This window comes from Microcaecilia unicolor, chromosome 1 (genome assembly GCF_901765095.1).
Source record: "Microcaecilia unicolor chromosome 1, aMicUni1.1, whole genome shotgun sequence".
Classification (NCBI taxonomy): Eukaryota; Metazoa; Chordata; class Amphibia; order Gymnophiona; family Siphonopidae; genus Microcaecilia; species Microcaecilia unicolor.
Genome location: NC_044031.1, coordinates 288,094,823 through 288,120,212, shown reverse-complemented (window position 1 = coordinate 288,120,212; position 25,390 = coordinate 288,094,823). Strand labels below are relative to the sequence as shown.

At 46.7% G+C, this 25,390-nt stretch overlaps 1 protein-coding gene across 1 annotated transcript in view; it reads left to right on the top strand.

The window, feature by feature from the left end:
• Positions 1–11,925: 11,925 nt before the first annotated feature.
• The window catches only part of MYO10 (myosin X), a 468,050-nt gene continuing 454,585 nt past the window's right edge, over positions 11,926–25,390 (top strand). The window contains exon 1 of the mRNA XM_030207302.1: positions 11,926–12,377. Coding sequence (XP_030063162.1) covers positions 12,357–12,377 — 21 coding nt within the window. The 5' untranslated portion in view covers positions 11,926–12,356. The remainder of the gene's footprint in view (positions 12,378–25,390) is intronic.

Below are 25,390 nucleotides of genomic sequence, written 5' to 3'. Positions count from 1 at the left end.
AGAACAATTATATAGCAGAAGAAAATGATAAATCATGCAGACAAAATTATCCATAAAAACAAACAAATGTGTGGCAAACATAATAAGTAATATGCAGGTGATAAAATACATGATCAAAAGTTTTTAAAACAGATTTAAGTGAGAATAGTTCTTAAAACATTCTGCGCTGCTGATAGGCAAAGTAGTGCTACAGTATCTCATTCTTGTGAAGTGTAAGAAAGAAGCAGTACCAAACAGGACAACATACCTAGAGCGGAGTAAAAACAAATATTTCCCTAATAGCCAATTCTGACCAATATTGCCTAAAAAATGAAAGATATAAAAATATATTCAATGGTAAAACCAAAAATAATACAGCGCCCTAAAGGAAACACACAGCTGTGTAACAGAGAATACTCACAAACAGCACTCTCTCTTCTCTTCTCAAAGCAGCAGCATTTCCACAACACAGGCAGACACAGAGAATCTGCCATGTTGCGGAGGACTCTACCAGCTTTAGCCCTCCTGCTGGGGTCAAAGGTTAAGCTTCCAGATAAGATTTTGTTTTCATTAAAACTACAGAATAAATCAGCAGAATAAAGCCATTCACAATAAAATAAGGGCAAAAGACTACCAAAACTTCCCTGAGGTACTTAAAATACTTCAAAAGAGATAATAGTGCCAGAAAATCTTCTTTTTTTGACCATTTAAAAAATTCAATGCAGCTGACCCTGCCAACGTAGATCACTATTTTCAGGCAGAGGAGGAATCGATGGACATGGATGGGATGGGATGAGAGGAAGAATCGCGGGACACGGATGGAAGGGCAGGCAAATTGCTGGACATGGAGGGGAGGCCAGAATCCAGGGATACGGAGAGGAGGCAGGGAAGAGGAGAATTGCTGGATGAGGGCCATGAATCGGCGGGATACGTAGGGGAGGGGAGGACAGGGCTGAGGAGACTCACTGGACATGGAGGGGAGGCCAGAATCGCAGCACACGAGGCAACGTCAGGGCAGAGGCAAATCGCTGCACATGGAGGGGAGGTCAGAGTCGCGGGACACTGGAGGGGAGGGAAGAATCATGGGCCATGGAGGGGAGGGCAGAGGAGAGAGGAGAAATCGCTAAGACAAAAGCCTTCCTAGGACCCGTTTCATTTTTTATGAATGGGCTTGGTTGCACTAGTCATAAATAATAGACAATAAATATGAAAAGACAAACAGTTGTAAAACATTATCAAAATGTTAACAAATTCAAGTAAACAAATTCAAGTAAGCCATGCTAGTGGCTGCCCTGCGCTAATGCCGACACAGCCCATTCACTTGAATGGTCTGTGTTAGCATTGCCACGTGGCTTAGTAAACAAGAGGGTTAATTAGGTGTCATTACTCCCAAAAACAATGTCCTTCTTGGTAATTATGAAAACATAGAAAGGTCTTATTCTTGATTAAGGCTTTTCAGAATCATGATATCATATTTAAAAATAAACCTTTGTTCAGCCTGCCAGTAATAGTCTATCAATATCACCACCTCTCCAGTGGGGTTTTATTTATTCGTACTATAAAACGTAACTCATCAAACTTATGTTGTTCATTTAACTATATTCCAACAAGTGGTGCTCACATATGTTTCTTATATGGCACTCCTATGCTCTAAATATGTTTATTTAAAGCTCTTTTAGGCTTGCCAATAATAGCAGTTTGCCTGGACAAGTGATTGCATATACAACATGTTCAACCCTGCAGCTGGAATTTTGCCATAATTCATATCTATCTCCAGAAGCTGAATGTATAAACTCCTTGACTTTCATATTGACATGATAGACAGAGCAATTCAAGAAGGAAAATGGCCCCAAATAGCAATTTCTCCTCAGAGGAACTGGAAGGGCTGTTGGAGCTAAAATATCTTTCAAGTTCTTCTTTTTTTTTTTTTTTAATTTTAAATTTGTTTATTAAATTTATTTTACAAGTTAACATCTACTTGCAAAGGAAAAACAAATCCAAACTTGCTAAAATTTCATAGCAGTAATATACATCACTATCCATTCAAAGAAACACTTTATATCTTCCTTAGACCTCAAATATGTGGATAGAGATATGTGAATGGAGAAATTAACCTCAATATTTAAAATAAATCGGCTTAACCTGGAACCATAACTATTATTTAGTTGGTAAAGTTGTTTCTATATTGCGTTTACTTAGGTTCTTCAAGTCCAAGAATGTCCGTAGCTGTGATGGGTCATAAAACACATATTTAGTTCCTTGAAAATTGATCCTACACTTACATGGATATACTAACATATATGTCGCCCCTAAGGCTCTGGTTTCATTTCTTAAATCTAAAAATTGTTTCCTCCTCTCTTGCGTTGCTTTCGCAACGTCAGGGTAAACCCAAACTTTTTGTCCATGAAACAATTTTGATGAATTTTTAAAATAAAGCTTCAAGACCTGATTAAATCTTGTTCAAAAACAAATTGAACAATTAAAGTACCACGATTAGTTATTTCAACATCCGATTCTTCTAAGAATGCAGTTAAATTCTGAGGCTCCTGCTTTTCTCCTTGTACCTTCTTTACAGAGTCTTTTAAAGGCAAGTAATACATCTTATTACATGGGGGCATATTAGAGGAATCTATCTGTAAAATTTCCTGAAGGTACATTCTAAATAAATCGCTTGATTTTAATAGTGATGAAATAGGAAAATTGAGGAACCTCAAGTTTAAACGACGATTATAGTTCTCCATTTGTTCAATTTTTCGCTGAGTTATTTGTTTATCTTTTATCAATGCGTCTACTGAAGATTTTAATTCATTAGCCACAATTTGGTTTTGCAGAGCCTGTTCAGACGCATCTTTTTTAACTTTTTCAAGTGAGGCATCAATTTTTTCTAACTTACTTACAACCGTTGTAATCTCATTAATAGACTTAGTCACTGCCAAGGTCAAACCTTGAACCACTTCCAAACCTCTGGAAGAGTCACCTCTCCTGGGTCTTCCTCGATATCGAGCCCTTCTTCCTCAGATGCTGCCGCTCAATAGCCAGGCCGTAAGACCAAAGGGGGAGGGATCCTCCATCAACCACGGGACCCTGATGCAACAGGCCCCGCTCCGCTGGCAGCCGCAGAGGAGCCGTCCACTGAGAGCCTGATCAAGTCGCCCATACCAGTGACGTCTGGCCAATCCGGACTCACCAGGATTATCCGCCCGGATGCTTTGGCCACCCGGGCCTAGCACCCTGCTCACATGGCCAAGGCGGAACACATAGAGAAGCTCATGTGTCGGCACACTGTTGGAGGAAGAGCATCTACTCCCAGAGATCGAGGGTCTCGTCCTCTGCTGAAAAAGCGTGGCACGTATGGCAATTGCTGATGAAGCCATCAGATCTAGCTCGGCTGGCCCCAGCGCTTCGTGATGTCCAAGAACGCACTGAGCAAGTATTCATGACTCCCGCAATGGTGGGCCGCCGACAGCTGTTCCAATGTTTGCTTCCGCCCACAAGGCCATAGCTTCATGGCCTCCTGGCTAGAGGGGCGCTCCTGGTACCATCACCTGGCGATTGACATAGCCCACAGGCCGTGGGCATTGTCCGACAGGACCTGTACTGGCTTCAGCGCCAGGACCGGTGAGAAACTCCAAAGGCACCAACCGAATGGCTCTGAGTTCCAGGAGGTTGATAGACCACTTTGCCTCGGCAGGGGACCAGAGGCCCTGCGCTGTCCTTACCCAAGCAGTGGGCTCCCCAGCCCGACAAAGAGGCGTCCGCCGTGACGACAACCCACTCTGGGGTCATAAGAGGCATTCCTGCAGACAGCTGTCTGACCTCAGCCACCAGCTCAGCGCCTTGCGCATCCGCTGGATCCAAGGGAAGGCGCACAGCGTAATCTCTGAAGCTGGAGTCCATCGCTGCAGCAGAGAGAGCTGTATAGGTCTCATATGGGCCCTGGCCCAGGGCACTACTTCCATCGTGGCCGTCATAGAGAGCCCAACAGCTGCACATAGTCCCAAGCCCGAAGAGGAGAGGCTGCTAGGAAACTGGTCCACCTGAGCCTGAAGCTTGACAATCCGATTGTCTGGCAGGAACACTCTGCCCACTTGGGAGTCGAATCGAACTCCAGATACTCCAGGGACTGAGTCGGAGCGCAGCTGGCTTTTCTCCCAGTTGATGATCCACCCCAGGGAGCTCAAAAGAGCAATCACCCGGACTGAAGCTCTGCCGCACTCTGCAATAAGAGGGGGCTTGGATCAACCAGTCATCAGATAAGGATGGACTTGTACTCCTTTCTTGCGTAGGAAGGCCGCGATGACCACCATTACTTTGGAGAAGGTCCGCGGAGCAGTAGCCAAACCCGAACGGGAGGGCTCTGAACTGGAAGTGTCGGCTCAGAACTGCAAAATGCAGAAAGCGTTGATTGAGGAGGCCAGATGGGAATATGCAAGTAAGCTTCCTTGATGTCCAAGGATGCCAGGAACTCCCCTGCCTGCAACTGCCGCTATAACAGAGCGGAGGAGTCTCCATCCGGAAGGCCCGGACATTTCAAGGCCCGATTGACCCCTTTGAGGTCGAGGATAGGCCGTACAGAACCTCCTTTCTTGGTACCACAAAGTGAAATGGAGTAAACGTCCCTTGCCAAGCTGATCTTCTGGCCACCAGAACGACCGCACTCAGGCGGATCAGATTGTCCAAAATCTGCTGCACTGCCACAGCTTTGACCGGAGACTTGCAGGGAGAGTGCACAAACCCGTCTCTTAAGGTCGGCAGAACTCTAGCTTGTAGAGCGTCTCTGATGACTTCCAGCCACCAAGCATCTGAAGTTACCCTGGGTCCACTCGCCCAGAAACGAGGATAGGCGTCCTCCAATCTGCTCTGGGCCATGGACCAGCGCCCCATCATTGGGTACGAGACCCTGGGGGAGTACCGGAGGGATGGCACCTCCGGGACGGCGGTCTCTGCGAAAGGAATGCTGCTTGGGGGAGAAATTCCTTATGAAGGAAAAGGGGCAGAGGAGCCGACTTGCCCGGGCGTACCGACTGGGCTTCCTGAAACCGTCCTTTGGAGGAACCGGGGCGGGCCACACGGCCCGGGCCCTGACCTCCGGTAACCTCTTACCCTTAGACGTGCCGAGATCGGGTCACAATCATGTCCAGCTCGACCCCAAAGAGCAGCTTGCCTTTAAAAGGCAACTTAGCCAGGCGAGACTTAGAGGCGTGGTCAGCAGACCAATGCTTCAGCCAAAGCCACCGCCGAGACTGTCTGAGCCAACCTTTAGCCGAGGCTCTCAAAGACATCATACAGCAAGCCTGCCAAGTAGGCCCAGCCCGATTCCAGGGCTGGCCAATCAGCCCTCAAGGAAGGATCCGAGGGGGAAGCCCACTGCACAAGCGTCAGGCACGCCCTGGCCACATAGGAGCCGCAAATTGAGGCCTGCAACTTAGAGCAGCCGCCTCGAAGGACGACTTTAAAGCCGCCTCCAATCTCCTGTCTTGGGCGTCCTTTAGGGCTGTGCCACCTTCCACCGGCAACGCCGTTTCCTTAGTCACCGCAGTGATTAAAGAATCCAAGGTAGGCCCAGAAAGGCCTCCAGTTCACCTTCAGGCAGAGGATAGAGGCGGGACATAGCCCTAGCCACTTTAAGGCTCGCTTTCTGGGAAACCCCATTGAGCCGAAATCAAGGTGTGCATGGCTTCATGCACGTGGAAGGTTCTAGGCGGGCGCTTCGACCCCAGCATATGGCAGAGCCAACAGAGGCTGAGGGAGAGTCGTCCTCCGGAGAGGAATCTACAAAATGCTCATGGCCTGCACTAACAGGTTGGGCAAATCCTCTGAGCAAAAGATCCGTGCTGCGGAGGGGTCATCCACTCCATCCGAGTGGGAATCCGTCTCCTCCAAGGAATCCCCAAAGGACCGTTGGGAGAACTCAGATACGCTGCCCTCATCTACATCAGAGGAGAGAGTCCTCTAGGGCCTGGAAGTCCACCCGAGGGCGTTTGCTTCCAGAGGCCTCAACCCCTTGATCAGAGGGGGAGCTGGGGCAGCGTTTAGCATAAGAAAAGCCTGATGCAGCAGCAAATGAACTCAGGGGAGAAACCCCTAGATTGTGCACTTCTGCCAGCCTGGGCCACGGCTCTAGACCACCCTCAACCGGCGCTCGCAAGAGTGGGGGAGAAACATGCTGCGCATTCCAAAATGGCGTTCCGGCCGCGAAACTCCGAGAAGGATCCGCGTGGGAAGAACGGCGCTTAACTTTGCCGCTTTCTTGCCATCGCCCGAATCAAGGGCGACCATAGCATTAACGTCTCCCACTTCGAGGGCGGCCCAAGAAGAAGCCGTCCGAGCAGAGTGGCCGTCAAAATGGGGGGGGACGAGCAGCGGGGGATGGGCGCTTATGGCGGAAAAACCCGCCGCACTGGAGGAAGAACCGGACACTGACCTGGACTCCCAAACTGATGCCCAAAAAAGGCGAGTCAGGCTTTAAAACCCCCGCATCCCCGCCATAAGCCATGTGGAGACCGAACGGGGAACCCCTGCCCGCTATAAAAGGTAAAATTACCTGCTTCTCGCTCTGAGCTGTAATGAACCTGGAGTCCCAGTGAGCAGCTGCAATAAACGCTGATATAAACGTTGAAATAAACGCCCTTAAAGGACGTTCAAAATTTTTTTTTTTTAACAGAGCCAGCGGGAGGGGGGAGAAAAGGAGGGACCTGGCACCACCAGGTTTGCACTTGCTCAAGAAGAGCCCTCAACCCCAGGTACTCAACAAAACCTAAGAATCAGGCTTGGAGACCTAGCCAGAGCTGCTGCTGTGTGTGACCACCACCTGCTGAGATAGGGAACATACTGAGGAGTTTCCGGCAGCACATGACCACATATAGGGAGGCAAAAGGATTGGTCTCTATCTCCACCTGCTGGTAGATGGACACAACCCACCAGTCTATGGATTGATCGGCATGATGATATGGAAAGGGAAGATTAGGAGACCTGGTGGTGTTTGGTTCAAATGCAACGTTTTATTGAATGCTCGTTCTAACGACCTGGTGAAGAGAATTACCTAGGGTTGGAACAGGTAGGTCTGACTATCAAGAATGACCTGCAACAACGTGGTACTGCTTACAACAAGGGGATAACTGGTTGCCACATGCAACCACATGTAACATAACCGTGTAGGTAATAACTGTGTATTTAGATCAGTGTGTGGTAAGTTCTGGTTCTGTATATTTATTTATTTATTTATTGTTTGCATTTGTATCCCACATTTTCCCACCTCTTTGCGGGCTCAGTGTGGCTTACAATAAGATATGAATAATGAGAATACAGTTTTACAAATTGGTTATGGGTTACATTGTACAAGTTATGCGAGATAATCGAATTATCGTTAGGAATATCACAATGGGACATTAACAGGGAGAGTTTGGGAGGAGACAATGGGAAGCTTAAGGGCAGTGTTAAGACCCATAGGCACATGGTGTACATATTCCTGTAAGTATATGTATGAGTAATGTGGAATTAGGGGAATGAGAGATCATAAGTGGATGCGTGATGCATTTATGTAAGTGAGTGTGGGCTCTATGTGTTTGGTTTTTTCCGTAAATTGTCTCAAATAGATGGGTCTTCAGTAATCTGCGGAAGGATGCTTGTTCGTGGATCGCTCTTAAGCTGCGTGGCAGTGAGGTTCCAACGTTGCGTGCTCGTGTGAGAAAAGGTTGACGCGTGTAGCGTCTGTATTTCACGCCCTTGAAAGTAGGGAAATGGAGGTTGAGGTATGTTCTGGAAGATCTCCTAGCATTTCTGGGTGGTAGGTCAATCAACTCGGACATGTAGGCTGGGGCTTCGCCGTGAATAATCTTGTGGACTAGTGTGCATACCTTAAAGGTGATGCGTTCCTTCAGCGGAAGCCAGTGTAGTTTCTCTCGTAGTGGTGTTGCCCTTTCATATTTTGGTTTACCGAAGATGAGTCTGGCTGCTGTGTTCTGGGCTGTTTGAAGTTTCCTCACTGTTTGCTCTTTGCAGCCTGCGTATGAGTTGCAGTAATCCAGATGGCTGAGGACGAGGGATTGCACTAGGTTACGAAAGACGAATCTTGGGAAGAGTGGTCTTATCCTTTTCAGTTTCCACATGCAGTAGAACATCTTCTTAGTTGTGTTGTTTGCGTGGGTTTCAAGTGTTATGTGGCGGTCGATAGTGACTCCAAGGATTTTTAGCGTTTCTGAGATTGGAAGGTTTAGGTTTGGTGTATTTATCGCGTTGAATTCGTTGGTGTTGTGTTGGGAGGTGAGTACCAGGCATTGAGTTTTTTCTGCATTTAATTTCAGACGGAATGTGTCTGCCCATGTGTTCATGATGTTTAGGCTTTGATTGATTTCGTTGGAGATTTCTTTGATGTCTTGTTTGAAAGGGATATATATTGTCACATCATCAGCGTATATATGTGGATTGAGGTTATGGTTTGATAGGAGTTTTGCTAGAGGGATCATCATTAGGTTGAAAATAGTTGGTGAGAGGGGTGATCCTTGTGGGACTCCACATTCAGGTATCCATGCCTTGGACGTGGTTGAGTGTGATGTGACTTGATACGAGCGCATGGTTAGGAACCCCTTGAACCAGCTTAGGACATTTCCTCCAATGCCGAAGTATTCAAGTATGTGTAATAGGATTTCGTGGTCGACCATGTCGAAGGCGCTTGACATGTCAAATTGTAGGAGGAGTATATTGTTCCCGGTTGCTATTATTTGTTTAAATTTGGTCATAAGGGTGACTAGTACAGTTTCTGTGCTATGGTTCGACCGGAATCCGGATTGGGCATCATGCAGTATTGAGTGTTTGTTTAGATAGTTTGTCTTGTCCCCAGTGTTTTTCCCAGTCCTTGCTGTTGTCCGTGGGCTCCTGTGTCGGATACTGCTCAGTCCTTAGGGCGGCTTGTAGTACTGTTAGCCAGAAGAAGGTCGGTTGAAGGACTCTGTTGAGGCAATAATGCCACGCAAAGGTGTGAATGGAGGACCATATGGATGCACTGCAGATGTCCTCCAGTGGTGCTGAGAGGAGGCGTGCTAGAGTGGTGACTAAGGCTCTGAGTTGGTGGGCGTGAGTGCCTGATGGCGACTGTAGGCCAGCCTTTTCGTAGGTGAAAATGATGCACTGTGCTATCCATTTGGAGAGGGTGCATTTGGTGAGGGGCAGACCAGGTCTGTTGGGGTCATAGGACACAAACAGCTGTGAGACAGTTCTGATCTGTTATTGTTGAGGTAGGTCCTGAGGGCCTTCACGCAGTCCAGGGGGGTGTCACTCTTATCTGTCACTGGGACTTGTATAGAGGGCAGGGAGGATGATGGATTGGTGAAGGTGGAAAGCTTACACCAGGTTAGAGAGGAATTTAGGGTGTGTTCTCAGCACTGCCTGGTCTTGGAGAAATATTGTATAGGGTGGGTGGTTGACGAGCGCTTGTAGCTCACTGATGCACCTGGCTGAGGCGATGGCGGTGAGGGGGAGGGCGGGGCCTGGTTGCTGTGCTTCTGATATGGAGACAGTGTGGTGGTCTGTGACTGGCTGCCGAAGCTGTCCTTCCTCTGTGGGTTGCCTAAGCTGGGCAGGAAGGGAATTAGCCTTCTGGAGCGTGTCCAGAGCGATTCCCTGAAGCATGGGAGGTGCTCCAGTTGTAGCATGGTTGCCCGTGAGGCCCAGGAGCTGGGAGATGAGTTCTGCTGCGGCAGGCCCGGGGGCAAAGCGTGGAGACTTGCCTGGTGTTGGAGCAGGAGGTGCGGCTGGTTCCAGGTGTGACGGGGAGGGCCGCAGTAGTGAGCAGAAGCATGGTGGGGGTGGTTCTCACATCGCGGCAGTCTGGCGCGGTGTTGAAGGGGAAAAGCATATGCTGTGCAACCTGCAGCTGCTCGGGAGGACGTACAGGCTCAGGGGACATGGTTGGAAGCTCCGCTGTGCCCGTTCTCTTCAGGTAGTCCCGGAGGGTGCGCTTCCTTTGCTTGCGTGCGCGCAGAGACATGTGGGCACAGTTTTGTGATCTGGCCCCAAGCACCAGACGCACGAATCGTGTGGGTCCAGGGTGCAATCTTCCTGTTGCAGCCAGGGCACCTCTTGAAGCTGTTTTTGTCTTTCTCCGGCATGATTTCAGGTATGACTTCTTTCTTATCTTTTCTTTGGGAAGCAAATTTAAAAAAAAAACGAACTTTGGGAACGGAGGCAAACAGACTGAAGGAAGGGGAGGTACAAGGGCGTTCCTACCTATAGAGGAGGGGGGAACTCAACATATGCTTAGAGGGTTTTTAAAAAAGCCTCTCCACTATTGGAGAGCTTTTTCCGTCCAATGGGAGCTGTCGGATGATGTCACCTATATGTGGCTGACGCATCCTGCTTATCCTAGGAGAACTGTTGTGTCCAAAAAAGCCCCCACAGGTACAGGTTAGGTTTATTTATTCATTTAGATTTTGCTTACACCCTTTTCAGTAGTAGCTCAAGGTGAGTTACATTCAGGTACTCTGGATATTTCTCTGTCCCAGGAGGGCTCACAATCTAAGTTTGTACTTGAGGCAATGGAGGGTTAAGTGACTTGCCCAAGATCACAAGGAGCAGCAGTGGGATTTGCCACACCCTACATCACAGTGGTGTAGCTACGGGGGCCAGGGCCCCCCAACTGGATCTGTGCCCCTGGTTTGGCTGGCAGGGGTCCCCAACCCCCACCGCATTTCCTACCCTGCTCCCTCTTCCCCTCACATCCTGCTCGCTTGTTTTAGTGAAACTGAGCATGCGTGCATGCTCAATTTCATTAAAATGAGCATTCTGGACCTGACATAAGAGAGCAGGGCAGGAAGTGTGGCGGTGCCGGAAACCAGTGCTGGAAAACGCATTTCAGCTGGCAGGGGTTGGGGACCCCCACTAGCCAAGGTATGTGGAGCAGCGGTTGGTGGGTGGCGGCAGGGCAGTGATGGGGTGTGTGACAGGGAAGTGGACCAAAATGTGCCCCCTCACTTTGGGCTCTGACACCCTCCCACCTTGAGGTCTGGCTACGTCCCTGCTACAACACCCCACCATCGCCTCCCTAAACATCTGAGTCACCCATGGCTTATGGTGACGGACCAGTGATTGTTAAACAGCCTGGAGACTCTCTAGGCCCTTTAAATCACTTTGAATTTGAAAATAAATACAGGCTTTGAAATCAACTCCAGATCAGACACACCCTTTTTTTGTGGAAGTTCTTAAAAGAGAAGGAAAAATACAGCTTTAAACAGAAGCCTTTGAAACCTCTCCCGTTGCTTTTTCTTTTTCAATACAAAAAAAAAATAATACTGTCAGAGCTGGATTGTAATGAGCCTTCATTATATACCAACAGCCCTCCTGAAAATTACCACGGAAATCCGGTCCTATAAGAGCACCATGCTGGACTCCACGTGGATTGTGTACAAATGATAAGGAGCTGAGGTCTTTACTTACGTTACAGCTAAGCTGCTTGAAAACAGTAGCCAGACATTTAAGCTTCAAATTGGCTTTCTGAATAACCTTGTGCTGCTTTCATTTCCTGCTGGGATCCACACACGTGCATATCACAACACATCAGACACGACACCGGTGCAAGGCTAAAAGCTAAATTGCAGTTTCCGCCCTCTCTCCCAAGCCTGCTTTGTCTGCAGACAGTACCTAGCAGTGTGTAAACGAGCTGCTACAACAAAAACGAAACCAACCAAGCCGCATGAATGAATGAATGAATAAATCTCTTGCACGGTGCACCCGGCCACAAAGAGAGAGGAGCTCTACTAGGACAGGGGGCGTCAATCACCCTAACCCCCTATCCAGCCTCACTTATGCTGAGCAGTGAGCACTGCGGGTGGTTCGGGACTGGGCTACTGAGTCAGGATTGGTGGAGGCTGTGCAGGGGGGCGTGATCTTGAGTCCCCTTCCCCCTCCCTCCGGACCTGAGCCGGTTGGATTGGAGGCTTAGGTGGAGGACAATTGCAGCTGCTGAGTCTCTGGTTCAGTAATAAAGTTTGGAAGGAAGCTGATTTTGTTTTTTTTTTTCCTGTTCTGTTTAAGATTCATCTCTGTACCTGGAGCTGAGCGGTTTTTCTTTTTGACTTGTTGATCTTTCTTTTTGGATTTGCGTGGGGTTTCCGTGGAGGGGATCAGCAGAAAAACCTCTAGGTGAAAACAATCCCAAACGACGGAAGACATGCACCGATCTCTTTTGCTACGGCAGTAACTCTGAGGGGGACGACGGGACACGAAGGGCAGACCGGCGGTGGCGGCATGGATTGAAGTTGCCGGTGTGAGTGCTGGAAATCTGGAATTTATTGAGCACATGCAGTGGCCGGACCTGGGGCTGCAGTGTTAGGACTTCCTCTCGTCTCCCCCCCCAGCCGTGGGTTTTCATTGCTGCTGGAGTTATGGATGGCTTCTTCAGAGAGGTGAGTGCCGTAACATCCCTAGAAGCCCCTGGTGAGGTGGGAGTGCTGCAAGGAGAAGAGCTGCTGCCCGGCTCGCCGATATTAGGCTGGGGGAGGGGGCTGGTGGCAGTCTCTCACTTTTCCAGGCTTCTCCCGAAGAGATCCGGCGTTTCCTCTGACTGCGATTTGTTGGCTTTCCTGTGAGGGCAACACAAGGTGATGATTGTTCCCTAAGCATTAGTCTCCCGGGGAGGGAGGGGGGGGGGGTGCAGAGGCACTTTTATTCCGTTCCCTCGGTACCCGTTTGTCCTCTTGGGATATTCTGACCTTGACATTGAAAGCCCAATACAAACACCTTTTAAATCTCTTAGATTTGGGATAATCAGAACGGGACACAGTGTCCCTGATTACTGTTGGTGTATGGTAGTAAACTCATTTTGTTAAATATATTAAAATTCCAAAACAAAATACTAAGCAATTAAAAAAAAAACAGTTTGCCATGGTGGAGATGATACCACTTCAGCCCGTTTCATCAGCAGAGTTCTAGCACCGGGGGCTGTGGATAGGGTTAAGGGCCGGGGTGGAATGCGGCAGCCGGTCACCGGTTCCCCACCGGCCTCTTTACCATCCTTTAGTGTGTGGTGGCTGATCTGCTGAGAATGCGGCAAGCGGAATGATACACTTGGGTTGATTGCTGGGTGGGGGGGCTTTTGAACACGAGCAACGTTTGAATGTTATAAATTCGGTAGATTGAAATCGGAAAGAAGGGGTGTATAGTGATTTTGCAGAGAAAAAAAATGCTCCAAAGGTAATCGATTAGGGTTGTGCTCCTTTTTAAAATACAAATAGTTTAACTTTAAGTTGTATGTTGAGGGAGGAGCGGGGAGGGGAGGGAGGGGGTTATTTGCCATTGAGTTCTGTATAAGGAATGTCCTGAATGCACTGCAGTACATGTACTGAAGTCCCATTTCTCTCCAGTGTATTGCAGTGAGGCGCAGGACAGCTGGTACAATGGAACAGCGAAAAGCCCTGGTGGCTTAGGAAACACATCACTTGATCTTTGGATTTGTGATACACTCTCTTAATTGCGAATTTTTACATAAGCAGCATGATTAGCAGCAGAGTAGCTCTCCTTAAGGTCGTGGTGGGTGTGTGTGTGGGGGGGGGGGGGACTGGTGGTGGAAAAACTTTTCATTTATAGGAAACCAAAAAGTTGTAAAATGAGTGTGTTGTGGCCCCCATTCTCCCCACAAATAGATTCTACTTACCAAACCACACTTTGAAAAAATTAAAATGTGAATTCTTTTAGTCTTAAGAGAACTGCGAGAATAGTGCACTTCACTGACGGTACTTCTGCGCAGGATCAATGTAACTGCCCCTGAGGAATAAAATATTGGGAACTCATATTGGGGAAACTGCTTAGATCTTTTATCTTAGATTCATTTAACATCACCTGGAAGTAAGGGAAAATAAAGGTTGAAACGTTTAATGAAAGTGCTGTTGCCCTCCCTAGCTCTAGTTTTCCCTGTGTTGACATATGGTATTTGTATTCGTTTGTGGTGGTTGCAAAGACTTTGATCTGAGTTAAAAGCTTGGATTGTCTTGGACATGCTAACATTATTTTCCAGGATCACCGAGTACAACAGTTGAGCTTTAATCTATATCTGTGTTCCCAGCCATAGCCGCCCCCCCTTCTGAAATCCATTTGAGCTGGTAAACTCCATAGCACGAACCAACGCAGTACAATAATTAGTAACTATAGGGTGATGTGGAGGGGGAGCAACCTATCCTAATAAATGCTTGCTTTCTTCTGCTGTTCACGACAGTGGGGAATCTAAGGTAATTGTGATACCTCTACTAGGCAGTGACTTAGCTACGTGGGGTCACAGGGGCCTGGCCCCCTCAAATTTCCTCAGGGCCCCTGATTTTGCTGGCAGGGGTCCCCCACCTGTGGCAGCTGAAGCCTTGTCCAGCGCCCATCTCTGGCACCACCGAATTGCCTGCCTTACTGTCTCTTCCCCTCAATTTCACTAAAAGGAGTGTGCAGGACATGAGGGGAAGAGACAGCAGGGCAAGCAATGCGGCGGAGAGACAGCAAGGCAAGTAATGCGGCGGTGCCGGAGACCAGCGCAGGGCAAGACTTCAGCTGACAGGGGTTGTGGACCCCTGCCAGCTAAGGTATTTGCTTCAGCAGTGGGTACAGGTCCGAGGAAACCCGAAAGTAAAAGCAGACATTGGTGTCTGCTTTCTGTGTTTCAATATAAGCCTTTCAAGTTAAAAACAAATTGAAAAGCTTATGTTTAAAGGTGCAGAAGAATGGTGCTGATGAGTGCTTCACCTCTGGGTTTACCTGGGCAAGTGCCAGGCAAGTTCCTCCTGTTTACTTTCGGTCTCACAGCATGCATATAATTTGAATGCCATTAGCTTTGAACATTGGGGGGGGGGGGGGGGGGGTCTATTTTTCTGCACTGTTCTGTGGTCTGGGGCAGGCATTGTGAGCTATAGCGCTGGAGCTTTTAGCATCGGCCTTCAGGGGAGCCAGGGTTCGAGTCCCGCTGATGCTCCTTGTGACCTTAAGCAGAGCACTTCATCCTCCTTTGCCTGGGGTATAAGATTAGATCGCAACAGGGAAATTGTGACTGTGTCTGAATGTAATTCACCTTTAGTCTGGATTTAGAAAGGGGAGGCTTTCGCATTCTAGTGAGGTTGTGCTTAGGATTTACTTGTCCTTTTGGCTCCCAGATAATAGGTGCAGTTGAGATCCTTCAACACAAGGAGAAAATGTTAATGCACTGCCTTTTTGCTAATTTTCTTGGCTGTTCTCTTAGAATTTGGAGGCATTGAGGAGGGTGGTGATTAATTGTGCTTTGCTTTTCCCAGGAAGCCACACCTACCTATTGTACTTTCACCCTTGTGTGTCAGTAGGAAGTCACCTGTTGGCACTTGCCTCTTTTTAAATGTAAAGCCTGAGCCTATCGGAGGCTGGCAGGAAGTGCGTTCTGTACAGGCTTACTCATGCCAGACCCACCTTTTGGGAGTTAGTGGATCTCAAGGGCACTCGGTTTCTGTTTCAATGCCAGAGACATTGATTCATGCAGACTGACAGGCTCCCCTGTCTGCCTGCAGAGAGCAGTATCCGAGGATTAATGCATAGGCAGGCTGACTATTCAGTAGCACACCAGACTATTTGCATGTTTTTAAATTCCTTTTCAATTAAAGGCAGTTTAGAATGATATATTATGAACAGACTAAATAACGAAAAGTAACTTTTTGGTTTGTGTGTCTGTTTTACATAGAGCACTACTGAGAGGAAATACCAAAACGATCCAGATTGTACTCCTCAATCTTCCTCTCCCCTCCTCCAAAAAACAAAACAAAAAACCTATTACAGAATGCAGGTTCCAAAATCACAAAGTCCTTCCTGTTACTTAAACCAAGTTCCTTCGTATCTGTGCCATTGGACCTTTTAGTTAACAAAATCCTAAAAGTCTCCTCAAAATTACCTCCTTTGGGGAGATGCATGATAGGGGAAATTACTCTCCCAGAAAGAAAAAAATAATCTCTTTAAACCATCTAAGTGACACTTCTCCCTAGGTGGAAGGGATACAACAGGGTTTAGTCTCTTACACTGAGACTGAACTCCCTAGAAGTCCAGGTGCGATGTACTGCATGAGTCCCACTCACCTGAGGAGGGATAGAACAAAAAAAAATCACTCCAGCTGAAACATTTATTCCAAGTCCCTGCAGACCTCCACTGCTTCTCCTACAGACCCTTTCATGGTCTGTAACTCCTGGTTGGGCCTAAAGGAATCGCCTTTCCTCGTCTACTGTCCCAGCCAACCATCCAGAGAAGCAGCCCATCGGCAGCCTTTGCACATTCCCTGAGCTAGGCATTGTATAGTTGTTTCTAAATGCACAAGACCATTTCATGTACAGACAGTAGTGGGTCTTAGCCATTTTGTTGCCTTAGATCAGTGTTCTTCCATGCAAGGCATGGTCCCCATCCTCTTGTTTTGTAGTGGAGGAGTAGCCTAGTGGTTAGTGTAGTGGACTCTGATCCTGGGGAACCAGGTTCCATTCCCATTGCAGCTCCTTGTGACTCTGGCCAAGTCATTTAACCCTCCATTGCCCCACATACAAAATAAGTACCTATATATTATGTAATTTGCACTTTGAATGTAGTTGCAAAAAAAAAAAAAAAACACAGGCAGCATATCAAGTCCCATTCCCTTCCCTTAATGTTGTGGGTTTTTTTCCCCCCCTTCTACTCACAAATGAAAAGAGAGAGCAGTATGGTTGCAGGATAAGGCAGTTCTCAGTAGACAAAGAGAATGTGTTTGGAAATTCTCTCCTTTTTGAGGATACCCCCAATGAAAAGTTTTAGGGCAGGCTGTTGGGGATGGATGTCATGTCACAGCTCCACATGGGAAGATATTTGGCAGTTTTTCTGCAGGCCATTTGGATCCAGGGTAACCCTAGCTTAAAAATAAGTGAAGACCACTGTCTTAGGTACACAAACAGATACTCCAGAACAGGGGCGTAGGTAGACTTCGGCGGGAGGGAGGGTCCAGAGCCCGAGGTGAGGGGGCACATTTTAGCCACAGCCCCTCCCCATCCCTTTCGACCCCCCCCCCCCCGCTGCCGCCAATCCTCTCCTGCCACCACCAGGTACCTTTGCTGGTGGGGGTCTCCAACCCCTGCCAACCGATGTCCCCTTCGACGCTGGTCTCTGAGTCCGGTGTGTTTGCTGATCTGGATTCTGTTTCTGTGAGTCCAGACGTTCTGCACGTGGCGTGGGAGGATCGGTGGCTGGGGGGGGGGGGGTGAAAGCAGGGGGGCCAGGGCTAAATCTGCGGGGGCCCATGTTCCTGTGCCCCACCTAGCTACGCCCCCTGCTCCAGAAACGTTTTCATTATGAAGATATAGTGGGACTCCAAAAACTTCCCTCTCTCTAGGTTTTTATCCAATCGTTTATCTTTTATCCGATAGTTTATCTCTTAGCACTGTTCTTATTTTGATGTAATTTACTGTTACTGTGTTAACCTGAGGGGCCGATTCTCAGAACTCTGGTGCTGATTCTCAACTCTGGTGCTGTATGGAACAGTGCCAGGAAATACTACGGGAACAGCGCTGAAAGAAAAAAGCTCATATTTAAGCACAGAAGAACACACAGATGTGAGTGTTCACTTCCGGTCCCACCCAGACTCGCTCACATGTTCGTTCACTGTTGGCGGTAGAGGCTACACCATCTGCTTCAAACAACCCCAACAGAACCGGCATTCTGTTTCTGTGCTGTGTTCTGAGCATTGGGTGTGGGGGGGGGGGGGGGGGGGGGGGGGGGAGATACCAACTGACGTCATTAAACGGACATTTGAATGCATTTAAATACATTAAATTTTTGGCTTGCATGTTTGCAGCAGCAGTGGTACAGCCCACTGAAGATTTTGCTCAGCTTAATGCTGGCACTGATCCCCTCTAGTGCCAATGTTAGGGATACAGCAGGGTGTTAGCTTATGAGCATTCCCCTCCCCCCCCCCCCCCCCCCCCCCCCCCGAGCCGTTCTGGTTCTTATTAGAAAGATAGCGCACAAAATATTTTTAGACACGCACATGTGCTCTTAAACATTTGATGTGCAGGTGGGCTTACTTTTTGGGACTTTGCCCCTGACTCAACTTTGTAGGGCCTGAGCCCAGGATGCTGAAGACTCATGATGTTTTTGGTGGCCTGAAATTATTTTTTTTTATGGGCATGTCTTTTTGTTTGTGACTCAAAATAACTTATTGGCAACCCTGCAGGAGTATGCTAATAGGGTTTACAGTGAAATGTTTTACCCTGAGCAAGTATTACAGCAGAAAGGAGTGTCTCTTCTGGAAGAGATTTCAGCTGTTCAAAAAGAAGTGAAACCACAAACTGGCTAGTGCTGCAGGCAAGGTTGGTGGTGGTTTAAAAATCAGTAAAGGTCTACAGCAAGGATTCTCTCCTTCAATCTGTGCTGTATCATGTAGCCTACGGAATACCTCATCTTGCCAGAATCCAGGGCTCAGGATGTATGAAGGTCTCATGCCTACTTACTGACCTCTAGAGAAAAAGAAAGCCTTTCATGGATTTCTTTTTCTCCTAAAAGAACCCCAAGTTCACTGGAAAACAAACCTTAATTTACAGTTTATAAAATTCCTAAGAATAAAAGCCCTGGTTATGCAAATTTATACTGAAAATGACATCACAATACATTGGAGTATATCCTTCCATTTGCCTAATGAGAAAGCTACATATATAAACCTCTCATACCTCTTTATTCTAATAGGGGTGAAGAATATCTCTCATAGGCAACAAAATAGGACACATCACTGGGAGCATGGCTTGGCAGTCTTTTGTCCCACATAGCTTCTGAAATTAGGAAGTGTAAGGTCAGCGATGGATCTTTTGCTTGGCCCCACCCATCTCAAAGGGGTTCTGCCTCTCCTGATATCCCTGAAGCTTCAAAAAATCCGTCAAAGAGGCTTATTTTCAAAGCACATAAACTTACAAGGTTACATAGATGCCGGGGGTGCAAACTTGGCACACAGTATTGTATCATGTCAAGAAGTCCTGGAGTCTGTAACTGGGGACCAAGAGTTAATTTGAGATGGGAAGAAAAGTTATCAAATCCCCTACCTTCTCTCTCTCTCCTTCCCCCCTCCCCCTAGCATAAAAAGAGTTGTAAATTTCAGTCATTCCGTTCAGGGCTGTGAATTTACCCAGTTCAGTAGCAGTAGACGTGCAACAAGTCAGGAAGGAGGACAAGTCCCAGTGTGATCTCTAAGATGACATTCTTATTTCAGTTCAATTTCCTCTATCCCAGTTCTTATTCTTCCAACACCATTTCTTCACACTTTTTTTTTTTCAACCCATTTTTTTCAATAATGCTTCAAAACCCTTACGTTCTCGCCTCAGTAGTGCAAAATTGCCCAAACGTGATTTTATGGCAATTCTAAACTGTACTAATTTCTTCATCGGCTCTTGTTGCTTATATATCATTTTATAGCTCTTATCTTAAGTATATTCGGACTGGGGCTCAAATGCGTCAAATGTATTTTATGTTTGCATTGTGAAATCATTTTGATTATTCTGGAGAATGGCATTATTTCATAGAAGGAATAATATCTTGAATCTGCCAACAGAAACTGAAACTTTTTCTATATGACGAATGACTCTCCTATGTAAAACTGTTAATATAATGATAGGAAGTGTCTGTAAACTGGTCTTAATTCAGTGACTAATGAATTTCTGACATGGTGTTGATATGTAAAATGCTCATAACCCCATGAATAATCTATATTGGCATTAACTGTAATTCTAAGCACATTGCTCACTGTTCTAATATAAACCATGGTGAACCCTTTCAGGGGATACAGAGGTATATAATCAAATTGATATTGATCTGTGTAACTACCAATTTACTGTATTTCCAAGAGGGTGTTTCTAACAAATCCATTGTGGTGATTGTCTGGTCCTGACTGGATTGCATGTGTTCAATTGGTGAGATAATTTGCTGGAGAAGGTATCTCTGTTTCTAAGAACATACCTTAGACGTGGTCCTAAAGAACCCAGGAAGCTGATCTGTTTACCGCAGTATCAATTACTTGATCACATTTTTTTATCTTCCTCCACTAACGGCAGCAAAATATGTTTTGAGTCATTTACAGACATCTCTGGCAGTTTTTCTTGGAATATCTGGTACAATGAATTATAGTACTTTAATTGGTTAGTTATCACTAAATGAATCAAACAAGGCATGTGTACAGACTTAATCTAGGATCATTTATAGACCTTCTGACTTTTTGGCATTTCTTTGCTTTTATCGTTCTTTTTTCTGGCGCTGTCTATAAACCACACAGGAGCCATGCCTGCTCTTCTCTTGGGAGTTTACCTATTTAGCAGAATTAGGGTAACCATATTTGCTCCCCACCCCCTGTCACACCCCCTAAGGGTGTGGCCTGTCATCCCCTCCCCTTACTGTACTGTCCTGGTGGTATAGTGACCTCTTCAGGGCAGGAAAGAGCCCCCTCTTTCCTGCTCTGAGCGGCTGCACACTGTCTTGCTGCCTCCCGTCCAGGCGCCAATTCAAAATGGCTGCCGAGAGTTGAAGCAGTGACCTTGCAACACTTCTGCGTTTTGAATTGGCGCCAGGACCGGAGGCAGCAAGAAGAGACAGTCTGCAGCTACCCCGAAGAGGTCACTAGACCACCAGGGCAGTACAAGGAGGGGAGGTTAGGACACCCCTAGGCCCACCAGCCTGCCATTTGTCCAGACAAAAAGAAAATCAGATGTATGGTAACCCTAAGCAGAGTAAAGTTTCTTTTTGTGATTTGGGACTTTGGCTTGGGGTTACTCGGTCTAGATACCAGAGAACATTAGGGCTCGCAGGATAGCTTTTTTCTTTACTCCTATACTGTTTTGTTTGTTTGTATTACTTAGATTGTAAGCTCTTTTGAGCAGGGACTGTCTCTTTGTGTCAGGTGTTCAGCGCTGCGTGCGCCTGGTAGCGCTATACAAATGCTAATAATAATAATAATACTATGACCCCCTGTGCTGCCTCTTGAGATGTGTGCTACTGCGGTGCATTCTGTGTAACTCTGGGGGAAGGGAATATGGAAAGATTTGGAAGGTAGCCTGATGCATGGTATCCACTCCAAAATTGCACAAAAAACTGCTTTTAACTTAAATTGATTCTAACTTTTTTTTTTAACGCAACAATAATGGGGAGTTAAGATAATACAGGAGCAGAACACTTTTTTTTTTTTTTTTTTCATTTTCATCAGATTGTATTCCAGGTTGGCCCTAGAAGTGTTCTCCGAGACCTTCTATTATCCCACACAGGCAGCTGCATGTGGTGTGTCTGAAAGGCTGAAACTGTTCAGTACTTTTGTGTGTGGGAGCGGGAACTTGGGTGATAGAACATCCTTTGGATGAAAGGTGCTAAACAAATCCAAATTTATGTATGTTTAGGGAGTAAAGGAATTAGGTATCCTGTGAGCCCTAGGGTTTTCTGGGACTTAGATCAAGTAACTGTGTGTTCTTAGGCCAGAGCTGGTGGCAGAATTGCTTTCCCAAGACATCTGGGGCAGATCCCTCTGGTTAGTTAGCATGGCGTCACCAAGGGGCACCCCAGCCAGAGGGCAGGCACTTCAGTCAAACCTCACATCAAAAGCACTTATTCAGCAGGAAGTGGGGATGCAGGCAAGGGAGAATCCAAATGCCGTTGTTTTTGCTGGCTGGATCTGTTTGTTTCTAACTGTTGTTTCTAACTGTTGTCTGAATAAACCTTTTGATGTCACATGTGTTGGAAATTCCTTCTTCCTGGGGCAGTACAGTAGGAATGGAGAAGGAGGCCCACAACTCTTCCCACATTAGAGCCATTCAGAATCTGCTTAGGTAAACAGAACAGTCTGATATCCTTTAACTTAACTTAATTAGGTAACTAAATTTCATTAGAAGAATAATCCAAAGAAACAATAAGAGTAAAAAAAAAAAAAGTATACAGTCTTAATAGGTAAATTGACATTAAGCCCTTGTTGGGAGAAAAAGTGTGCAAGATATATTTTAAGTCAGACAGTTGATAGGCTATTCCTAGCTTTAGTCTCTGAGTGTAAATCCTGTTTCAATTAAACTCCACAACACACACTGATTATTGTCTGAAAGGCATGGGGGTCCTTTTGCTAAAAAGCAGTAGTCTTTTCATTTACCGCATGGTAACAGAGATAAACATGCAGGAAATGTAAAGTAAATACAGGGGGTGGGCCCTTCTGTGCTGTATAATTTCACAGGGCAGACAGTTCATGGGCACCACATTACATGCCTGGCTCCACACAATCAGCCACAGCATGCCAGTGCAGCCCGGCACTAACTGTCAAAGCGATAGCTAACTGGGGCAACCAGGGCTGTGGAGTTGGTACACCAAACCTTCGACTCCGCCACCTCTGTTTTTCTACTGACAGACTTAAACTCCTACTGATATTAGGCTTTAAAATTTTGTTTGTTTTGGATCTAAAGTACTGGTAAATATACATAGTAACATAGTAAATGACGGTCCATCCAGTCTGCCCAACAAGATAAAACTCATTTTACATGGTATGTGATACTTTATACCCGAGTTTGATTTTGTCCTTGCCTTTCTCAGGGCACAGACCATAGAAGTCTGCCCAGTACTGTTCTTGTACTAAGGTCTGAAACTAACATCGAAGCCCCTTAAAAGTTACACTCCCGCCCATCTCTATCCAGTCACGATCAGGGCGTAGACTGTAGAAGTCTGCCCAGCTCCCTCTTTGTTTCCAGTTACCGGCGTCGCCACCCAATCTCCGCTAAGATTCCACGAAACTATTCCTTCTAAACAGGATTCCTTTGTGTTGATCTCAGGCATGTTTGAATTCCATTACCATTTTTATCTCCACCACCTTCCGCGGGAGGGCATTCCACATATTCACCACCCTCTCCGTGAAAAAATTCTTCCTGACATTAGTCCTGAGTCTGCCCCCCTTCAACCTCAATTCATGTCCTCTAGTTCTACTGCCTTCCTGTCTCCGGAAAAGGTTCGTTTACAGATTAATACCTTTCAAATATTTGAATGTCTGTATCATATCACCCCTGTTTCTCCTTTTCTCCAAGGTAAACATGTTCAGGTCAGCAAGTCTCTCCTCGTACGGTTTGCAACGCAAATCCTATATCATTTTCGTAGCTTTTCTTTGCACCTCTTCCAGTCTTTTTCCATCTTTAGCAAGATATAGCCTCCAAAACTGAACACAATACTCCAAGTGGCCCCTCACCAATGACTTGTAGAGGGGCATCAACACCTCCTTTCTTCTGCTGGTTATGCCCCTCTCTACGCAGCCTAGCATCCTTCTGGCCTCAGCCGTCGCCTTGTTGCATTGTTTCTTCACCTTCAGATCCTCAGACACCAACACCCCAAGGTCTCTCTCTTGAGTTGAGCTTACTAATTTCTCTCCTCATATCCGGTATCTCTCTTTTGAGTTTCCGCACTCCAAGTGCATCATTCTACACATATAACTTATTTACCAGTATTTTGGATCAAGGACAAAGGTATGTATGTATTGTTTAAAATTATTCATTTTACCATATATTGTGTGTTTATTTTGAAGCAGAAATCAGTATGTTTTTACTAGCTCTGACACCAACTCCACCAAAATTGCTTCTGACTCTAACTCCACAGCCCTGGGGGCAATGCAACTGGTTCATGGCTCTTCCCTCCCCCCACCCTACTTCTTATATGGAAGAGCGCCCCCCCCCCCCCTAGCTATAGTCCTGCAAGATTACTACTAGGGGATCTTCAGTGCCATTTTGGAGATTGCTGTTGCCAGAGACTACTGTATCAATGCTGACCCCCATGTTACTCCGGAGGGGGATGGGTTTTATTATATGGGAGAGGCTTTGTGGGAGGAGAGGGAAATCAACCCAGGGCATAGGATGTGTGTGTGCTGGGGTGGGGGGGGGGGGGGGAAGAGTGCTGCCACATCTCTATTGACAGCACACTGCGCTACTGGACTGCCAGCAGCACAGTTGTACTTACTGCTCCTCTTGCAGTGGTGCTAAATTTGGCTGTGCTATCGGCAGTACTGATGTGCACATTAGCTGTCACACCTGGCCAGTCCCATGTTAGCTAGCACATGCTTTTTTTTTTTTTTTACTGTGAATGCTGCCTTTTTAGCACAGGAGATGGTAGTACAGCCCGTGTTACTGTTTGCTGCAGGGCTCCCTAGTATTTTTTTTAATGCTTCATGCATTTTTTTTTTTAAGTATTGTAATGTATGTACTCTGCTTCCTCCTCCTCTTCTTTTAAAAGAGGGGTAGTTGCAATTTATTTTGGTAGAATTAAAAATATCTTGGAACGAGTGTGATTAGCATTTCCTCATGTTCACGTAACAGAATAAAGAGCTGCACATACAGGTACCATCATTACGATTTGAACAAAGTAATCGGCTCTGACTGCACGCCCTTTGCTCGAGTTTATTCTTTGCCTGCATCCTTTGTGATGGGGACATATTTAAACTATAAGTTGCTGTAGGTTACCTGCTGCCCAAGTGAAGCACGTTCTAAGTTTGGGAGGCAGGGGTTAACAGAAGAACCACACCTTTTGACTGGCTATTCATTACCAGATGTGTGTGTTTCTGTAACCTATTGTCAAGCTTGCAAGTTCTGTGTTCTTGAAAGTCAAACTCCCCCCCCCCCCCCCCCCCCCCCAATCCCTTTTTGGGACCCACACTTTGGCCTTCAAGGGGTTTGGAAGAATTGTTCTTAGCAGGTCACTTCTCTATTTATCCTTTCTACTCCTTGTTAATCTTAGCTGTCTTGCTAGCAGGCCAATGCTCGGAACTTCAGCACTATATGGAACAGCACCTGACCAATATAGCTCCCCAATGCTTGACTGTAAAATATGCAAATAATATGCATTATGTTTGATCAAAAGCAAGGGGGAGGAACATGCCTGGTGCATGTGCACAAAAGAGTGTTGCGGTAAGCAGAGCTGTTGTATGCAGGGCTTTAATTTGTGCCGGAATGGGATGGAACAGCATTCTGGCACTTTTTTGCAGCCGGCAACCCATTCTTCATGCCTATCCCATGCTCCAATTTCTCTCCCTCCTGTACTCTCCCCAGCCGGTGATCCGGTGTCTCTCCTTGCCTCTTAACCCCCATCCCCCGGTCTAACTTTTTAAAAAGTGTTTTGTTTTTTTTGTTGTTGCTGAGGGCAGCTGGCAGTGAACAAGCGATTCAGATGCACTGTTCGCGCCAACCTCAGGTCCTTCTCTTTGATGCACTTCATGTTTCTTCAGAGGTGGGAAGAAAGGGAAGAGGGGACAGGAAAATACTAGTGGAGGAGTGGCCTAGTGGTTAGGGTGGTGGACTTTGGTCCTGGGGAACTGAATTCGATTCCCACTTCAGGCATAGGCAGCTCCTTGTGACTCTGGGCAAGTCACTTAACCCTCCATTGCCCCATGTAAGCCGCATTGAACCTGCCATGAGTGGGAAAGCGCGGGGTACAA